Genomic DNA, 19,096 nt, shown 5'->3' on the forward strand with positions numbered 1-19,096 from the left:
GTGTGTGTGTGTGTGTGTGTGTGTGTGTGTGTGTGTGTGTGTGTGTGAGTGTATGTGCATATCTCGCTGTGTCATTGTTTATATTTACCTACTTCACTGTAGTTTTCACATTATGACAACGTTGAGACCTACAGATTACAGGTGGTCAGACTGAGTTTAAAGCCAACGATCAAAAAGTTATGCCAACCACCAACATAGCCAGTAATGTACGTGCAACATTACATGAGAGTGAATCTAATTATGGACCCTCCCATTGCATCATTATCACGTCATCATCGCCGCATCGCTGCAACAAGAATTCACCACTTCAGTCATATCAAAGGCTAAGTAGGAGTCAAATTTCAAACCCAGTCATTTGTAATGAAAAGCGAAGAGAGGGTTCTTCCATCAGTGACTGCCACAGATGCCAGTTTTTTTTATTTTGGTCTTTTCTTTTGTAGATCTGTTCTGGCTATTGTGTCATTGGTGCAATCTTGCTATATTTTCAATATTATTTTGCACACAATCGACATTAACAAACTCAGAGGCTGCTGGCCTGTTGTCCCAACTGGAGGTTTGCCTTTTTTTCTCACCTTAAAATCGTTCCGACACATGTTTCACCTACTATTAGTTTTTATTGCTCAGACTATTCTGAACGGCTCCACTGAGTGTTTATGCGTTCGATACGCAACGTTTTCCTTCAGCATTGGTTGCTTTATTGCTTTACTGCCAAATGCAGCCACACAGCGTCATATTGCAACTTCAGATAGTGGGGGCGCCCAAACAAAGTTAAGGTCAAGTTAGTTAGTTAGTTAGGCTGTGCATTGCTATATGCCACAATATTAGCACCAAGCTAATTATCAACATGTAGAAATTAGTTAAACTAAATATGGACATTTTAAAGTAGCTTCCCATTTATATTTGGTGAAATTCCAGTAGTGGACAATTTTAGTTGAATTCAAGTTTGGTCCCTGAAAACCTTTAATTGTAACTTTTAAGATGGAAATGTGAAATGTTCAAGTGAACATAATATTTTTTTCGTCTCAGTCACAGAAAATCACATATTTTAATCCAAAAGTGCAAAACGGATCGAGAACTAATAATGATAATACTCATAGTTATATCAACATTTGAAAATGCTTCACAGCAAACTGGTAATTGGAGACAATAGCAGCCACAATCTAAACGAAACAGTGTCCCAAGTCAGAAGCAACAGGTCGCCTTTACTTTGTTTGAAAACGAAGCAATTTAGTCTTATTATTTAAAATGACACTGTTGATTGTCGGTGATGTCTAAAGATGTATCTTTGCAATCTTCAAACTTCAACCGCAGGATAAATTAGTTGAAGAAATGCTCAGTTTTTTGTTTTTTTTCTAAATAAATACAGACTTGGTTTGGCTTGCATGGCGTTAACTGCCTGAGTGGTTTCAACGTGAAGTGTGGTAAAGGTTGAAAACAAGAGCACCGGACCACAGAGCTGATTTTACCCCCAATAACAATAAACCCAGTCGCCTTTGAGGTATTTCCACATTGTGCGTGACCTTCAGACCTAAAGTACTGAACAATCTAATTGTCCTCTGACTACAATACTGGCCTTCAAATAGCTGCGTTTCTACTGGATCTGCACAATTTGCATGATAGTTCGGTGTTCTAGGTCCAGCATTGGGCCTGCAAAAACTATGAACTACTAGATTGTCTTTAACTATTTTTCTTCCCCTTTCTATTTTCTTACGAGTAATAGAATATAGTGTGAAAATGCAAATCATACTCACAAAGGCAAACCGAAAATATTGACGGAGGCTTGCCGACGTGTATCCGTTTACCAGTGTTTTAACTCCGTTGATCTCCACCGAGAAGAGGGGCCTAAACTCTGCAGGCATGGCTGCCTTCGTGCAATAAAATGACTTGGTAACAGAGGCTTGTTGCTGAATGCTTGCTGGGCATCACCTAGACTGCAGACGGTCAAATCCAGTTGTTTTGGACTTGGCCATGCTGAATGTGCTCAGTGATTAATGCTCGCGATTGATTTAGCTTATGTTTTTGTGGCATCCAGAATCAGCGTTCCTGCATTTTGCAGTAGCATACTGTGGAACGTTTAAACTGGTTTCGCCCTCGTTCATCCGCAGTTTTTATTTAGCTGTAACAAATGAAAAAGCAAACAGGATATATAAGGTTTCACCATTCTAACACAGAGTTCAAAGTTGAGTCCCACATGGGCTTGTATCCATGCTTCGCCGTGGAATTTATACAATAATGTGTAAAAGCAGTCAATTTGTGGTCTCGTTATTTCTTCTGTGGTACCTGTGCCTGCTTGCATGCTGCAGGCCAATACAATTGTATCCGACGATGACTTCAAATATTTCCCTGTCGTGTATTTAAATCTCTTCCGACCATCGTGGTGCACAGTGATTAATGAACCTTCAAATGTATTTGCATAAAAAAGTGACTTAATGAGTCGCTTGTGAATCGTGCAGCGAAAGTGCATGCACGGTGGCCTTGGTGCCATTTTCCTCAAGCTCTACTTTAATACATGAGGAGCTGAACTGCTACGTTTCCAACCTAACTATTATAAAAGCACGTTACCTACTCCAAAGTGCGCATATTTGAGCGCGTGTGAATGTTAGTACATGTCATTATACAATGACGATGGAGCTGTAAAGCTTTCAATTAAATATTCCAGCGGTGGTTCACAAATTAATTTTTCCTAGAGCTATAGGGCAAGAAGGCTGGAGAGGAGTTTCCTCTGCAGCCAGGGAGCCAATGGAGTCCCTGGTATGCGCTCACATGAGTTTCTCCGGACAGTTTTTAATGACTGATATTGATGTATGGTAATTCTTTAGCTGGATCACATGACACAATTACCTCAAGAATCGATCAAGATGTATTGCAGGTCTGCCTACGTTTCCGATTTTTTCTCCCTGGCGGGGTCTTTCCACGCGCCTGTGGTGCTACAGATGGACAAAGTTTAACACAGCCAAGCTGCCAATTCCTCTCCTCTGTTGCAAAGAGGAAACGGGGAAGAAGAGATATGACGGAATACGATGATCGCAGCTGTGCGTCAAATATGTATTTACCGAGCTGTACTTATTACGTTTCGACGCCAGATTTTACATCAGTCTCCTCCTTTTTACCGCAGACTACTTCGTGTCAGATTAATTTCCCCTATTCGCCCAACATTGCCCAAGTCCAACCTGTCCGAGAAGTCGCGTTCAGGGATTATGGACTGGACCATCCCAGCAAATGGCACTACAGGGGCAATTACGCGTCTTACTACTCAACGGACGAGATAATGCACCGGGACTTGATCCAGTCCTCCAGCAGCAGGGCGGATGTGATATTCAAAAACGAGTCTTTGTACGGTCACCACGGTGGTACGAGCTCGCCGTGCAATTTCTTCAACGGTGTCGGCCGAAATGGGGTTCTTCCCCAGGTCTTCGACCAATTTTTGGACAGTCAAAACTCGGACAAGCCCAACGCGGAGCTCCCCAAACAAAAGACAGACTCTGCTGCTCCCACAGATGCTGTGAATAACAATCAGGCTTTAACCAAACTAGAGCAGGACAAAGCTGACCCGAGCGGGAGCGTCGACGAGGACTCATCCTCCAACTGCGGCGACAAGAACCAACAGAGTGAGTATTTGCCTCTTTGTCTCGGATATAAGATGTGCAAGTTAAACAATAGGCTGTCTGAAATGCTGTGTTTCAACCACCGAGACCGTCCAGGGTTATGTGGCTCTTTATATGCATGCAAACGCTTTTATATCCCAATAAGATTTAGTTTACGGTTGTAAAGGTATTTACAATGGGAAACCGTTATGTAAACCATACTTTAAAGGTTGCCTTGTGTCTGATAACTAGACAGTGTGGCTGGAAGTGATTTGTATGGATACGTTCAAGAAAATCGTTTTGTTAAAGTTTATTATATTGGTTTATAGGTAATGTTATGCAGGTATTACAATTATGCAATAGTGTACCATGCATATACTGTCCTATACAAATTAGTTCAGTTAATTTTAATGGAAAATCAGCTGTTTTTGTTAATCTCATTGTGTGTTTGTATGTGTATGTGCGTCAGCGAGGAGCCTTTGTGTAGAAATAATCAATTACATAAATAAATGCAACCTTCAACCTGTTAACTGCATTATAGTCAACATTTTAGAACTTCATCTTATATATTTTTTCCGTTTTCTTGTTGTTGTTGTGCAGCTTCATCAACCAAATCCAGGAAGAAGAGGTGTCCTTACACCAAATACCAGATCCGAGAACTTGAACGAGAGTTTTTCTTCAACGTGTACATTAACAAAGAGAAGCGGCTTCAGCTGTCCAGGATGTTAAACCTGTCCGATCGGCAGGTGAAGATATGGTTTCAGAACAGGAGGATGAAAGAGAAAAAGCTCAACCGCGACCGTCTACAGTATTTCACTGGGAATCCTTTATTCTGATACCTGTCGTTGATGTACACACACACACACACACACACATACACACACACGAGTACAATAGGAGCTATATACACATGTTTTAAAGACTGGTCCCTTCGCCATATTTGAACATTCATCATCTTGTTCAAACAGTTTTTTTAACATAAATCTAGCATTTGGAAAAAAAACAATATGTCATATTTTCTTAATTTCTGCATTTATTTATTTGTGTTCATATACTTTCGTGTTATTGGCAGCAAATATCCCAGCAAAGAGCAATATGTGCTTTACATATTATTTATATCAAATGTATGTAGGCTTCTTCCTTGTGTAATGTCCATTTATAAGACGCATGTAATGCACGTTGTGGTGTGAAATAAAGTAGACACGACAAATGTTGTATCATAGTCACGAAACTTGTCACATGAACTTAACCAAGTCCACAAACATAACACGAGCAAAGGGCGACTTTTCTCGATATTCATCAATGGAGAAATGTAGCGCTTCCAGGCCTGTATGTCCCGTTATTTCCTCTGCTTTCAAACACTGGGTTGTTTACTAAACATTGAACCGTCTAGACAGAATAATAAACGTAGCTGTAAATGTCTAAATAGGGGGCTATTGGACTTTGGTGTCCCAACCCCCAGACCACAAGAGCTCTGATGCTCTTTCCTGTCTCAAAGCTACACGTTTAGAGAATTTAAGAGATTTCTTCCCGTCCATATTTAGCTCCTTTTGGCATCTCTGGGCACTTGTAAGTTGCTGGCTGGGATAAAATGGAGGATATTCTAAGAAGGACCGCTATATGACAGGATAAGTAATGTTTAAATTTATCTGCTTTTCTAGGATTCTCATATAGGCGAAATGTGGCTTTGACGCCTCTAAAATTGCTGCAAAGGGGAAAGAAAGATTTATAATTGTTGTCGAAAAAAGCGCGTTTCCATGCCGACTTAATGCAGGTGAAACGTGTCCATCTTTGTGCAGTTCCACTTGATCCCAGGCTGCTTTACCATAGCAGCGTATTGTATATCTGTTATTTTTGTAATCAAAAGAACGGAGTAAATAAACGTATTCATTCCACACAAACAGTCACTTTGTGGATCATTCATGTGATTATTTTCACTTGTGCAGAAACAATCGCAACTCTTGTTTCCAGCGTCCTCTGTGAAAAACAAAAATAGTCGGAGATTAATGTTTATTTCATTTGCGGTTCATCACATCAACGGTTATTTCCCAAAAAGGCTATAGAAAACTGGGGTTTCATTAAGCGTTTAATTGGGTTGTCATGTCCTATAGTGAAATTACCCTACCTACTGTGTAGATAGTCTCGGTGTATCCACATGAGGGCAGACTTGCAGCTTTGGCTGCAAGTGGAGACGCAGAATTCAGCCAAATTCATCATCTAACCTGCATGCAAATCATTCGGTGGAGGAATAATCCGTTAAACACAGGTTTTGTTTACATTTTAGTTTCAATTCCAACTGCATCCAGTGGCCCGAATTGTTTAGTGTTTTTAACCGATTCAAGGCCTGCATTTGTTGATTTGTTTTTTAACGTCCAAAAATCGCTTATTTTAGTGTATCAAACCATTCAACAGTGCAGGCTACAGATTACTTAAGAAAATAAACCCAGTTAATCTGAGACATTATTTATTTCAATCGTTGCCCAGTTTATCTGATGTGACTCTTGTCTCCCAGACGGCAAGTACATTTAAGAGTCATGTTCAAGTGTTTTGAAAGGACAAACTAAATAAAAATACTTCAACTCCGTGTCTTTGTCACCTGAACCTTTTAAATACAGATTTAAGGCAGCACAACCTTATAGGCCATTGAAATCTGTCTCTACTCCAGATATTCTGGCATTGTGGGGGATTATTGATGTGCTTCATATTTCCTGTTACAGCTGTATAACTGTTATTATATTATTGTTTATCGTCTGGCTATTTGCTTTTAAAAATATAAGTCTTGCTGCAAAAAACTACAACGTTTTCGCCTGAATCTATAATAATGATAATGATGATAATGATAATAACCATATCAGTGTCATTTTTAACTATACCCTCAGGCTATACTTTTTAGTTTAATGTGCTGTACCGTTATGTTTGAAATATAAGTGGATCAGTATTTGCCTTAGATTATTATTGCTTCTATTATTAATATTGTTATTATTATTATTACTACATAACCCGAGGTCCTATTTGTTTTCCACTTTGACGGTTCTTGTGTAGCCTACATTTTTCTGTTATATGAATTGTTGATTGTACTTAAAGAATATACTCCATATTTGAGTAAAGTTTTTCTTTCAGCCCAGTGCGTCACATGAGACGCAAACCAGACCAACATTACCCTTTAAAAATTGCATTATTTGAAACATGGTTATTAAAACAAAAATGGTGCCAGTGTTTAGAGGTGTCTGTTAGGCTACTTTTTTTTAAATAACTGAACACTTACTCAGTGATTAAATTTGGGTTAATGAGCCGTTATTTTGTCTGTGATGTCGAGATGATTTGCATACTATGTGATTAAATTTACCACCAAATGTAAATATATAAGAGCCTTGCAGACAGAACTACACAGCCTCTCGAAAATGTGTAGGATTATTTAAAGCTTTTCACATAAATACCAAAGATATCATTATTTAAAGCTGCAGTTACTGCGGTTTTTTAATTTGCAAAAGACCTGTGGGTCGTTGATATTTGTGGCTGGTGGATATTTTCATGTAATTGTTTTGTTTTTCCCCCTGAGTTTAACAGGCACACTGTTGCAAACATTTGCATTTGACTTCCTTGCAGACTAAAACAATGGAGCCCCGAGTTGAATAATCCCCAGGCTGTACACCACCAGGGTTTTATTTTGAACATCGGAAATACCTGTGAAAAAAATGAAATATATTGTGCTTAATAATCCGTGCAAATAATAAAGGACCAGTTTTCTATCCGTTATAAGTGGAATTTATTTGAAAGGTAAATCCTTGCAAGGTTATGAAGTTGACCTTCATGCACACAGAGCTTATACAAGTTTATCAATTTAAATGTGTGGATGGGGAACACATTTTACCTTCTAGATTATTTATTTTGATGCTGCCATGTAGCAGGAAATCTAAGTGGCCGTTGTCTTTACATTGAATAGTTTGGTGCTGTTATATTGAAAAATATCAACAGGGAAAAAAACAATGCAAGAAATAAAACAAACCCCTTAAACCCTGAAATAATGAGAGCTTGACAGAGCAGATAGTATGTTAACAATGTGTATTTATTATACTGTTATTTCTTATTTTAATTCAACGATATTCAAGACAGTAAATATATGCAAATATGTGGACTCTGTTGATATGAATGGTTGATTAAAAAAATACATTCAATAGAGATGGTTACATTCTTTTGGATGGTCTGCAGTTGTCCCCTATACGCGCTAAGCAGCATTTTACACACACACGCACACACACACACACACACACACACACACACACACACACTCATGTCTCTTACACAAAGACATGCGTATCCTTTGAAGCGTTTAACTCATTGATAACATTTCATTGAGTTTCACATACATATGTTTTACGTGTTACATACGTGAGATCCACACGAAGGTGAACTACATCCGGATGTAACTCAAATAGTCTTTTTTTTTTGTTTAAATGCGATTGTTTCTCAGTTTGCTTGAACAGCCTCATGTTAAGCCTGTAAACCAATTTCAAGTCCGTGTTGTAGGTGTCGCTGTTGACCACGTCTGCATCCGCAGTTCGAGTGTGCGTGTGTGTGTGTGTGTGCGTGTGTGTGTGTGTGTGTGTGTGTGTGTGTGTGCAGAGAGAGGAGGCTGCGTCTCAAGGCCATTTTCAAATCTCATTGGTGGGCTTGTCATGTGGTCGGGAGGCATCCTGACTTACGCGGAGATTGTTTTTCCTAGATATGTCATCTTACAAAGGACATCTCTCTCCTCTAAAGAACTTAACCCCCCAAAATGTCCTTTCCCAGTAGCTCTCCTGCGGCAAATACATTTTTAGTGGACTCTTTAATTGGTGCTTGCAGGTCGGACAGCTTTTACTCCAGCAGCAACATGTATATGCCGTCTGCCTCAGAAATGGGAACTTACGGAATGCAAACCTGTGGACTCCTGCCGTCTTTCGGCAAAAGAGGGGAGGTCAACCACCAAAATATGGGCATGAATGTCCACTCGTACATACCTCAAATAGATAACTGGACTGATCCGAATAGACCCTGCAGAATACAGCCTTCCAACCAGATGTCAAACTGTACATTTTCACAGAGCATAAAGGAAGAGAGTAATTGCTGCATGTACTCCGATAAGAGAGTACAAAAAGTCAGCTCGACAGAGCTCCCCTCATATTCTAACGTTATTTCCGAATCTTGTCCTGTCGATGGTCCCGAGATCCCGGTTCCGGGCTATTTCAGACTGAGTCAAACTTATGCGAATGGGAAACATCAGGAAAACTACTGCCACGAGCCGCCGAGTCCAAACCAAACACTGACGCAGCTCAGCCGGGTCACCCCGAAACCGCAGCCGTCATCGGCGCCTTCAAATTGTGCAGAAGTGGAAAAGAAAAGCGAGGACGTCCCGCAAAACCACGAGACCTCAAGGACACCGGTCCCCGTAGAAAGTCCGGATCCCCAGTCCAGCTCCGGGGACAAAAAGTGCAACATGGAAGCCTCTGTGTCCAGTCCGAAGCTGCAACAGAAGGAAGGAAAAGGTGGGTTGGCTATAATGAAAGCTTTTATCTTGTGTCGCTGCAGTGCTGAGAAGGCTCCAGCATCATAAAACCAAGTATAAAACACAAACAACCCTAAAGTCGTAATGTTTAATGACAGTCTTTCTCAGGTTGCAGTAATGGGCAACAGAGAATGGTTTTACCATGCAGCATGTCTGTGTTCCTCTTTCTTTAGATATTTAAATAATGTGCATTAAAAAAAAACATTTCACTTTGTTGTCTTATATTTGGGCATGTTGCACGGTTTTCAGAGCCTGAAATCATTGCCATATACTTGTTGCATAAATGCAAAATTGAATCATTGCAGGAGCTTCTAAAATTGGTGCATTTGCAGCATTCAGGATAGTTGAGCCTCTGTCTTTAGAACATGACACAATTAGTTTGATATTTTATTTCAGGTTGATAATTGTAAGAATGTAATCAAACATGTAAATACATTTGAAGCTTTGAAAAAATAGTAGTTTTTGATCATATGTCAAGCTGTGTAAAGATGTGTTTCCGGTGCGCGGTTTGATCAGTTGGGGGTTGTTTAATTATATTTCTATTTCATTAGTGGTGTCTTGTCTACGTGACTAATAACATCCCCTACATGGTATTTATTCTGGGAAAATATTCATATGTGTTATTTCCCAGAGGTAAAATCCAAAGCAGCAGGTGAGTTAGTCCAAGCTGAATCTCTGAAATACTGAAAGCTGTCAATGATTTTAATCTCTTTGCAGTCTGCGACACCCCGACGAGCAACTGGTTAACTGCAAAAAGTGGGAGAAAGAAAAGATGTCCCTACACAAAGAACCAGACCTTGGAGTTGGAGAAGGAGTTTCTCTTCAATATGTATCTGACCCGAGAGCGCCGCCTAGAGATCAGCAGGGGCGTCAACCTGACCGACAGGCAGGTCAAGATCTGGTTTCAGAACCGCAGGATGAAACTGAAGAAAATGAACAGAGAAAACCGCATCCGTGAACTGACCTCAAATCTCACCTTTTCGTGAGCTTGCATGTATCCGTGGTTAGCTGCCTTTTTATTGTTTCTCACATTCAGTTTGATGCTTCCGCATCAGACGTTTATCTTCAATTTCAACGAAACTGTGACTGCATAAGCCAATTTGTCGTGTATTTGTTTTATTTCATCACAGGGTAACACTTTTGGGTCTTAAATTATTGGAGAAGCATGTCTTCCCTTTAGCCAGTAGACGTGGATGTTCTGTTGTGTTGCGTTTGGAAAAGAGTTCTTATTTTCAGTCATGAAAGCACATTTATTGTCGTTGTCGTGCAACATTTGTTTTACAGTATAAGTGCAAGCCATTTGCCAGTGAAATGTTTCTATGGCGGAAAACAATGTTAATCTGTGAATTCATTGCATGTTTGTGCATGTATATTGCAATAAATTGTAAAATAATCTTGTTTTGTTTGTTTATGCTGTCAAAGTCTGTTGTCTTTAATTACTTCAGGTACATTGCTATTTCACTGTAGAAATTCGGTATTATCTGCAGTGACGGAGGCATTAGTTTGCTTTAAAGTGCTTTGAAGAGGAAGAAAAAAAAATAAACGAGCCTATTGCACTTTACTGCAAAAAAAAAAAAGAAATTGTGTTCCAAAAATACCCCTAATGCGTTTGTAGTTTTACTAAACTCGAGAATAATAGTTTCACTGCAGCTGACGATGAACTTACAAGCTTCACTTCAAATATTTAGTTTGTGGGCTACCAGCAGTTTTAACGCATGCGGTTTTTAGTTGTTGTGATACAATAGTTTGCCTATTATCTCATGCTTTCAAAGACATTCCAGCTCCCCGAAGGCAAACTGAAAACTAGACTAATTGTGAACTTAAGAACAAAAAAAATCAACACAAGACAACACAAAATGTCCCTTTCTGTGTACAACCAGTGCAGCAGAGCGACGCAAAGCGGCGGGGGTCGTGTAATGAAATAAACATGGTGCTTTGATTCTTAGTTCTGTTTGTGACTAAACTAACAGCCTATAAGGACCATCAGACGGGATTGTTATGTTCAAGCACAGTTTCACAAACAAGACTCGGCTCTTTCTTCCGTCTGTGCCACACAGGCCTCAGCAGCCTGGAGTTATTTTCATTGTACAGAATAACTTTTCATTGTACAGATTAACTTCCTATTTTATGATTATCGGTGATGAAATGATACGTCACTGTCAGTCTGATCCAGTCTGCAGATCTGACCTAGATTTTGAACATATTTGAAGGTCAACAAACTCTTTTTTATAAGCAGCTCAAACGTTAATTTCGACTTTAAAATAGGCGAGATGTAGCCTCTATTTAAAATGAGCTTACACCTTTCAGACAGCAACACACAGACGGACTTCTCCAAGCCTATGTTTTTCTTTTTCTTTTATTGACGGCATGTATAATCACACGCACCTCATAAAACATTTATTGATGCATAAAGACATTATTGCCCTCCTTTGAATGAATTCCATAATTTCACAACTGCCGTTTCCGGTTTAGCATTTAAAATTCAAGCCAACCCAGAAAAATGTTTGGTCGCCGAATAATAACAAAGGATACACCGCATTGTGAACGGAAATGGCTTCTGTTATTTTACAACATGTTATTACATCTATTTTACGAGGACTCCGTAAGTCTATAAAGCATTTTACAAGCATTGGGGGTATCAGGATGATATTAGGAGAGTTTTCTCCAACATTAAGATGCAGGGTGTTGGTGGACTGTGAGATGAATGTGTCTTAATCCTTTTTTTTAAGCTGCTTGTATTGTTGCAGCGTCCTGCAGCCACCGCACATGAGGAGGAACAAAAAAAAAAAAAACACATAGACATTTGCATTCATTTGATCATTTGAGCGACTTTTTTCTCCCCCAGTCACATCTGATGGTTATTTTTTTATTATATGTGAAATGAAAAGCTAAATTAAACCTGACGGGGGAAAAAGAGAGCAAGGGCAGGATTGATTTACTCGCTGTATTGGTAAATATGACCACGTGATCCATGTAACCAATCCCTGTAGATGCAGGCCAGCAAAAATACTATGATTGTTCATAGAGGGACGCTTCCCGTAACAGTTCAACCCTTATTATATGAGTAGGAAGAGATCAAAAATGTCTTCCAGTGGCACTCTCAGTAACTGCTATGTGGACGCTATAATGGGGCAGGAGCCGGAGGATGCGTACGGTGCTCGCTTTATTCAGGCTCCGCACACGGTGACCCCGAGGCCGTCAGGTGCCGGGGACAACGCAGACTTCGCCTCTTGCCATTTTGCACCAAAGTCCGGCGTTTTCTCGTCGTCGTGGTCCGCGGTTCACCCGCAGGGAATTTATCATCCGTACATGCACCACCACCACCACCACCACCAGTCTCATCTCCCCGCCTCGGACGGCAGATATGTGGGCGTCCGCTCCTGGATGGACCCCATCTCCAACCACGTTTCGTTCGCCGGATTTCACTCCAGCAGTCGCTCGTACGGAACAAAGCCCGAGGTCTTGCCACCGAAAGCTACAGAGTGCGACGCGTTGGAGGCAGAGGCTCGGCCGCTCGCCGGTGAATTCGCATGCGGAGTATCGGAGTGTCAGGAAAAAGCGACCAAAGAGCACAGTGGAAGTGAACTTTCGATCCACAGCGAGCCCAAAGAGGAGAAACAACAACTTGACCCAAGTAAGTAAACGAAATAGCTACTCCTGATTTACAACCGTAAGAACTGTACGAGCTGGGTGTGTAAAACCGGAGGTTTTACTAACCTATAAAAGTGTCTCGTATGGCTGCTATAGCTCGGCTCGGGAAGGGGGAAAACCCGCCCTGCTCGGGTTATTACAGCGGATCCTAAAGTTTTTCATGTCACAGGACCCAAAATAGAAACACGTTGCTCCTTTTTGATGAGATTTTTACCCGAGATGGACTTTACAGATATGTCTGGGTGTTATTTTCTTCCTTATTCTACCTTGTAATAACAGGAAAACATGTAGGCCATATATATCAATCTTTGCGCATTGTCTGAACAACACCGTGTCCCCCATCACGTTGTTAAACAATTTCTGATATTGCTTTTCATTTCCTAGACAGCATGTGTCCTCACAGCTTCCCGAACCCCAATTTGATAACAACTAATGAAGTTTAAAACGATAAACATCCTCATCACGTGTGTTTTACTTGTTTCTGTTTTTTCAGACAACCCTGCAGCGAACTGGATTCACGCACGCTCCACGAGAAAGAAGCGATGCCCGTACACGAAATATCAGACTTTAGAGCTGGAGAAGGAGTTCCTCTTCAACATGTATTTGACAAGAGACCGACGCTATGAAGTGGCCCGCATACTCAGTTTAACCGAGAGACAAGTGAAGATCTGGTTCCAGAACAGGAGGATGAAAATGAAGAAGATGAACAGAGAGAGGAGCGGCAGAGAGCTGCTATGAAATCACTGTCCTTTGACACATTTGCACCAAGGAAGCCATCTGAACAATTAAATTCATTTTGGTAGGAGCATCGGTAGCCATTTTATTTTTTTAGAACCTCTAGAGTAATATTGCGTGTCTGTGTCATACAGTGTTTGCCTCGAAATCGCATATGCAGGAGTTTGTCTTTGTGACATTCAGACTGGATCCGTCAAAATACAGATTCATCTGATATTTTCCCCTGTTTTGCATTTCACTCAACCGCAAAAGCAAGTTTGTCAGATTTGTTGAGCCTCCCTTGTCAGTAGGAAACGTGTCTATGTGTAACGCTTATAGTTGTTAAGAATTTGGAGTTGTATATAAAACATTTTCACAGCTGCACGACTGCTGTCTATTGTCGGTACACACACATGGAGATACTGCATCACTAAATCCTGCATTGACCCAATTCTTCGCAAATACTTTTACCTTGAAATTGTCGCCCTAATAAGTGTGAAGGAAAAACAGGCGTGCATTTTGCTTTCTCGAAAACCAAACACAAATGTGTTGATCAGCATTTTCCTTTAATGCATTTAACACGTGACTCTGTACGTTGCATACTGTTTGTTTATTTCCTTTACGTAATTCGTTTTATTAATACAAAATAAAAAAAAAACCCTCAACCTTAGTTTTTAGTACGGCTGCTACTGAATCTCAATTTATTTTAGCCGCACAATTTGAACATGTAGCCTACACAATTTAACCCATAGTCAGTGTGCCACTGTATTTACAATTTTCTCTTTTTGCAGCCAACAAATTGATTGAGAGGGATTTAATTGATTCAAATCGCTCTATAATTCTAACAGGTTACATTCTGCGTGTTGAATTTCACTTTTTTTTAAAACGGTGGATTTGAATAGAAGAACAAGTCATAAAGTATTTACGATTGCGAGAGATGTTGCGGTGGATTTCCAATTTATTGTCCAACTTGTACGAATAATTACTTTAAAGCAGGAAGAGACGCGGTCCAATAAAGCCATAGAAATGGCTAGACGTCTGGCCTAAATGAGTTTATGGCCCTGGCCAGTAATTACGCTCTCCTTTGAAACCCCCTTTTTCTGGGGCGTTTGTGTCTGTTGCTGACCAACAGAATGTAGACACTTTTCCACAGGGTGTCTGGCCGATGAATTGTTTTAGAGGAAATCACCCCCACCTTAATGGTCACGTTTATTCCTATACTGCACTTCCCACTGGTGAGAAAAAAAAAACTTAACTTTCAGTAGTGTCCGGTGCAGTTGTAATTTCTTATTTATTTTATATTGAAATGTAAAACCAATGTGTCCTAATTTGACCTAATACAGGCTGCACTACATGAAACAAAATACGTCTTGGTAATTTTAAATTGTTCTTAAATTTGAGCAAATTAATAAATAACAGTTTTGTAACTGCACTATTTAAAATCAAATGGAAAATCCCTGAAGTATGCAGAGCTAAACACAATCTGCTGGAGCAGTATGCTTCATTGTAAAAGTAATGAGAGCGCTAGAGGGCGATATTGGTCTTTTAGTCTCAGTTACAGCAATTCATTCACAGCTAGAGCAAGTTGGCAAGACAACACATGTCATCTAAAAGTCCAGGGGTCGGTTTTTAAAAAATACTTTCTGTCCTTAATTAAGAGCTGTTTCTTTTTTTAAAACAACGAAAATAGCACGTTTCTTTCAACAGTTGCATAATTGAAACACCCAACATCTCAGCAACACGTAGACATTTGCATAAAAGAGCAGCCAGTTTTAATCTATAGAGCAAATAGGAGCAGCCTTGGGTGATCATAATTTACAGATAAAAACAACAGGAAGTATTGCAGACAACTTTAGGAAATGTGTTCCTCTACATTTTCCATTCAAAGGCCATATTCCTCTTTAGCATGTTACATGTCATATAGCAGCGATTAGTCTTTTGTTGTCCTTGTAGTGAGCTGGTGAAAATATTGATGATAAACAAATATTTTATTGAAACTCAATAGTGACTCTGGAGCTATAACAGCGACACTGTGCCCTGTGATTTTACCCCGAACAATGCTCAAATTGAACTTCCATGTTTTTTTTTGTTAAATCACTGAAATAGTGATGACCTTTTGGGAAATAGTCACAAAATGCAATCATGGTTCGTATTGGGCCTGTGGAGGAAAATAGCATTATATATATATATATATATATATTTATATAAACCAACTGCATCAAGCGTCAGTGCTGAGGCATTTGCTATTTGCTATTTTGTGTATCTGCAGCGCTCAGAGAGAAACAAGACAGAAAACATTGAAGCAGTTCGAGGAAATGTTGAATTGATTGTTTGCGTCTTTGTGCATTGTGCTACATGATGAATCCAGTACTGACGACTGTCACGGCTGATAACCTGACCCCAGAATGACGATGTTCAGCTTCTTTATTTAAAAAATATATATGTGATTACACGCTGTTCACACGCAGGCCTCAAGCAATTTCATTTACCGTTATATGTTTCTCTCCATATAGGTCATGAGTGAGTGTCAGCTATACACTCAACTTCACTCTTGTCATTAGCTACAGTCATGTTATAGCAGAGGCCGTGTTGCTTCGGAGTCACACATTAAATGTGCAGTCGTATGGAGTGTGGAGGCTGTATGAAATTAAGAGCTGTGGAAATTAGCTGTTTCTGACCGATAGGGAACACATGTGAAAGTAAACAAGTTTGAGGGTAATGTGTGTGTGAGAGAGAGAGAGAGAGAGAGAGAGAGAGAGAGAGAGAGAGAGAATAAGGAAGTGAGGCTGTTTCACCTTCATATATCTCTTGTCAAACCTATAGACAGATCCTGTATATCTTTAAGTGACTTTTAGGATTCTCCATTATAAGTAAAAGTCCTGCATTGAAAATATAAGCAGGCAACGAGTACGTGTTATCAGCGAAATGCATCAAAAGTGAAAATACTCATAATGTTGAAAAATGATCCATGTGATCCAGGGATTTGCATTATTTTCATTAATTAAAACTGAGGCATCTGTGTAATTAGCACTTTACTTTGCAGTTGCCCGAGGTGGAGCTGATTTGAAGTATTTTATATTCTGGGCAGTTTTTTTTAATTTCAGATATAGGCTCCAAAACACATGATTTAACTATTAAAACATGACATGCATGACGTAAAATCTTATGCTGCAAAATAACCAAAGCTATCAGGTAAAGGCAGTGGAGTACAAAGTCAAATATTTCCCTCTGAAAATATTGCACTTTTTTAGCATATTGTAGCAGCATGAAATCAAGTAAAGTATACGCCACAAGTACTTCAAATTTGTACGTGTACTTGAATAAGTGTATAGTATACATCCCATCACATATACTACGTCAAATCTACGCCATATTGTCTCCTATCCAATCCACGAACAATAACAATAACCGTGAAACAGTTGAGGTATGACGCAGTTTGACAGGTATTCTACAGAGTGAATTGTGTGATGTCTCACGTTCTGAAGCCCCCGACCTGTGTGTGTGTGCGTGTGTACGTGTGTGCGTGTGTACGTGTGTGTGTGTGTGTGTGTGTGTGTGTGATGTTCTGTTGGAGACAAAGAGGAGGAACACAGAATGAAACATCAACGCAACAAATAGCGTTAGGAATGCATGTTGAATCATGGCTGCAGAGCCTTTAATACTCACGTGTGCACACTTGTGTCATCATTAAGCAGACTATGATGATAGGATCCGTTTTTATGACCGATTCTGAATTCGTTCACCGCCCCCAGATCATCGCAAACACTGAAATTGTCAGTGGAACCAACATGGTGTAAACATAAAACAGCCTCTGCATATTTGGGTTGATTTCCTTTGAATCAGGCCATGCAGAAATTAGGCCAATATGCTCTCTAATAAAAGTAAACCATATATTTAGTGAATAATGTCGCATTACCGGAACCTATACTTTCCTGTTAGGAACCTCTCTCTTTAAACACCTTTCAAACATTTTTTTTTTTAATTCGCTTTCGGAACAATCAGGTTTTTAATTTAAATATTTTTTAAATTCAAAACAAGCCTTAGGAGGTGGCAATTTCAACTCACACAGCGAATTTACTGAGCTGGACGATTTACTTGGATGCTTAGCTTTCTTAAGATAACTGATATAAAGAGACGCTGCTTTGGCTTTCTATTCTTAAACCGCATGGAATACTGAGACTCAATTAATATGCAGACATGGATACTACTCTGTGAGATGTACTGTCCTGGTGGTTGCCACATCTTTATTAGTCCTTTTATTAGTGTCTAACAATGTTGCAGCTGCATGTAAGGCCTAGCTCACCACCTCATCATCACCATCCATGATGACCCCATGCTTTATAGGTTTCCTTTTTTTCAATAACATCAGTCAGGAGTTTAAAACTAAAGCAGTGGAGGGCAATGCTGACGTCTAGTTTCCTTTCTTATGACACTAAAAAAGGTTTTCTAACTAACTACCAACTTACTAGCTAGTCGGCTTGTATTTGTATGTGCATGTTTAACTATTTGATGTGTGCCGCTCTTATTAGGCTATCTAACGGACCGGCAGGCACCATTTGTTCTCCCTAATCAAAAGAAATGGCCAATGTGAGGGAGCTAGATTTGTCTTTGGTTCTCCATCATTCATTTAGTGTGCATTGGTCCACTACCAACGAGGCGACTCTCTTACCAGCAGGGACCTCGGGAAAAAAAGCGGAATGAGCAAACAAACAGTCCTGTATCTCTGCACCGAAACTAAAGCGATAATAATCCACATCTGAATGACCTTTTCCCAATTGACTGGACTAGAGTTACAATAATGTCCAAGTCATAGTTGTGCAACACATCCTGATCTCTTGCAGCACACGCACACGCACACACACACACACACACACACACACACACACACACACACACACACAGGAAACCAGAGGCCGAGCTATAGCTTGACTATAAATCGCACAGTGAGTCTGGCATGCCACCAGAACAAGAATGACATGAAAAAAAAATTTTTTTTGCTGCAGAATTGTGCATGGACGTGTTGGGACGTGATAACAGTTTAACAATATTTAGCCACACAATTCAAAACATATTTCGTCGTCTAGAATAATAATTGAACGTCCACACATAAGGACAATGTCATAGCCTATTTTTTAGGATGATACTTTTTATTTACATTTATTTTTCTTAATTTGCAAAACTATGTCAGTTACAATTAAGCCTAATAAGACAGCTTGTTTTATAACGTGACGTTTGTCAACATTTGCATATAGAGGCTGCTTACTAAAAAAAACTAAAAAGGAAAGAAAATAAATATACTTGATATCGTCCTTTCATATGCGCAAAAAACGATCAGACTCATTTCCCTTAAAATATACTTTAAAAAATATATAACAAAATATAATTTGTTGTATCAATATTTGTTTTTATCAATTCAAACATTGCGTCAACATGATTTTTCCACATATCCAAGAAAAAGGGAACCATTTTCTATACTAATATGTTTTATTTGTTTGTATTAACGAATTTGTATTATGATGAAGCTAAAACTAGTCTAATTGCTCTTTTGCACTTTAAGATACAATATTTTCTGGTCGAGTGATAGAAACAAAAAGCACGGGGG

The 19,096-nt window shown here is 39.5% G+C and overlaps 3 protein-coding genes across 3 annotated transcripts; all 3 read left to right on the forward strand.

Moving 5' to 3' along the window:
* Window positions 1-2,800: 2,800 nt before the first annotated feature.
* Window positions 2,801-4,420, forward strand: hoxd11a (homeobox D11a). Its single transcript, XM_031858634.1, has 2 exons — window positions 2,801-3,608; window positions 4,185-4,420. The coding sequence occupies exons 1-2, from the start codon at window positions 2,801-2,803 to the stop codon at window positions 4,418-4,420; spliced, it is 1,044 nt and encodes a 347-aa protein (XP_031714494.1).
* Window positions 4,421-8,361: 3,941 nt separating this feature from the next.
* On the forward strand, window positions 8,362-10,115 carry hoxd10a (homeobox D10a). Its single transcript, XM_031858652.1, has 2 exons — window positions 8,362-9,109; window positions 9,847-10,115. The coding sequence occupies exons 1-2, from the start codon at window positions 8,362-8,364 to the stop codon at window positions 10,113-10,115; spliced, it is 1,017 nt and encodes a 338-aa protein (XP_031714512.1).
* Window positions 10,116-12,189: 2,074 nt separating this feature from the next.
* On the forward strand, window positions 12,190-13,518 carry hoxd9a (homeobox D9a). Its single transcript, XM_031858622.1, has 2 exons — window positions 12,190-12,763; window positions 13,274-13,518. Exons 1-2 carry the CDS (start codon window positions 12,190-12,192, stop codon window positions 13,516-13,518), a joined length of 819 nt encoding a protein of 272 aa, XP_031714482.1.
* Window positions 13,519-19,096: the final 5,578 nt, after the last annotated feature.

This window comes from Anarrhichthys ocellatus, unplaced genomic scaffold (genome assembly GCF_004355925.1).
Source record: "Anarrhichthys ocellatus isolate YVR2014 unplaced genomic scaffold, GSC_Weel_1.0 scaffold20, whole genome shotgun sequence".
NCBI classification, from domain to species: Eukaryota; Metazoa; Chordata; class Actinopteri; order Perciformes; family Anarhichadidae; genus Anarrhichthys; species Anarrhichthys ocellatus.

Coding starts and splice junctions, on each gene's coding strand:
- hoxd11a (XM_031858634.1), top strand. CDS start 2,801: ATGTATGGTAATTCTTTAGCTGGATCACATGACACAATTACCTCAAGA. Junction 3,609..4,184: donor CGGCGACAAGAACCAACAGA/GTGAGTATTTGC, acceptor GTTGTTGTGCAG/CTTCATCAACCAAATCCAGG.
- hoxd10a (XM_031858652.1), top strand. CDS start 8,362: ATGTCCTTTCCCAGTAGCTCTCCTGCGGCAAATACATTTTTAGTGGAC. Junction 9,110..9,846: donor GCAACAGAAGGAAGGAAAAG/GTGGGTTGGCTA, acceptor ATCTCTTTGCAG/TCTGCGACACCCCGACGAGC.
- hoxd9a (XM_031858622.1), top strand. CDS start 12,190: ATGAGTAGGAAGAGATCAAAAATGTCTTCCAGTGGCACTCTCAGTAAC. Junction 12,764..13,273: donor GAAACAACAACTTGACCCAA/GTAAGTAAACGA, acceptor CTGTTTTTTCAG/ACAACCCTGCAGCGAACTGG.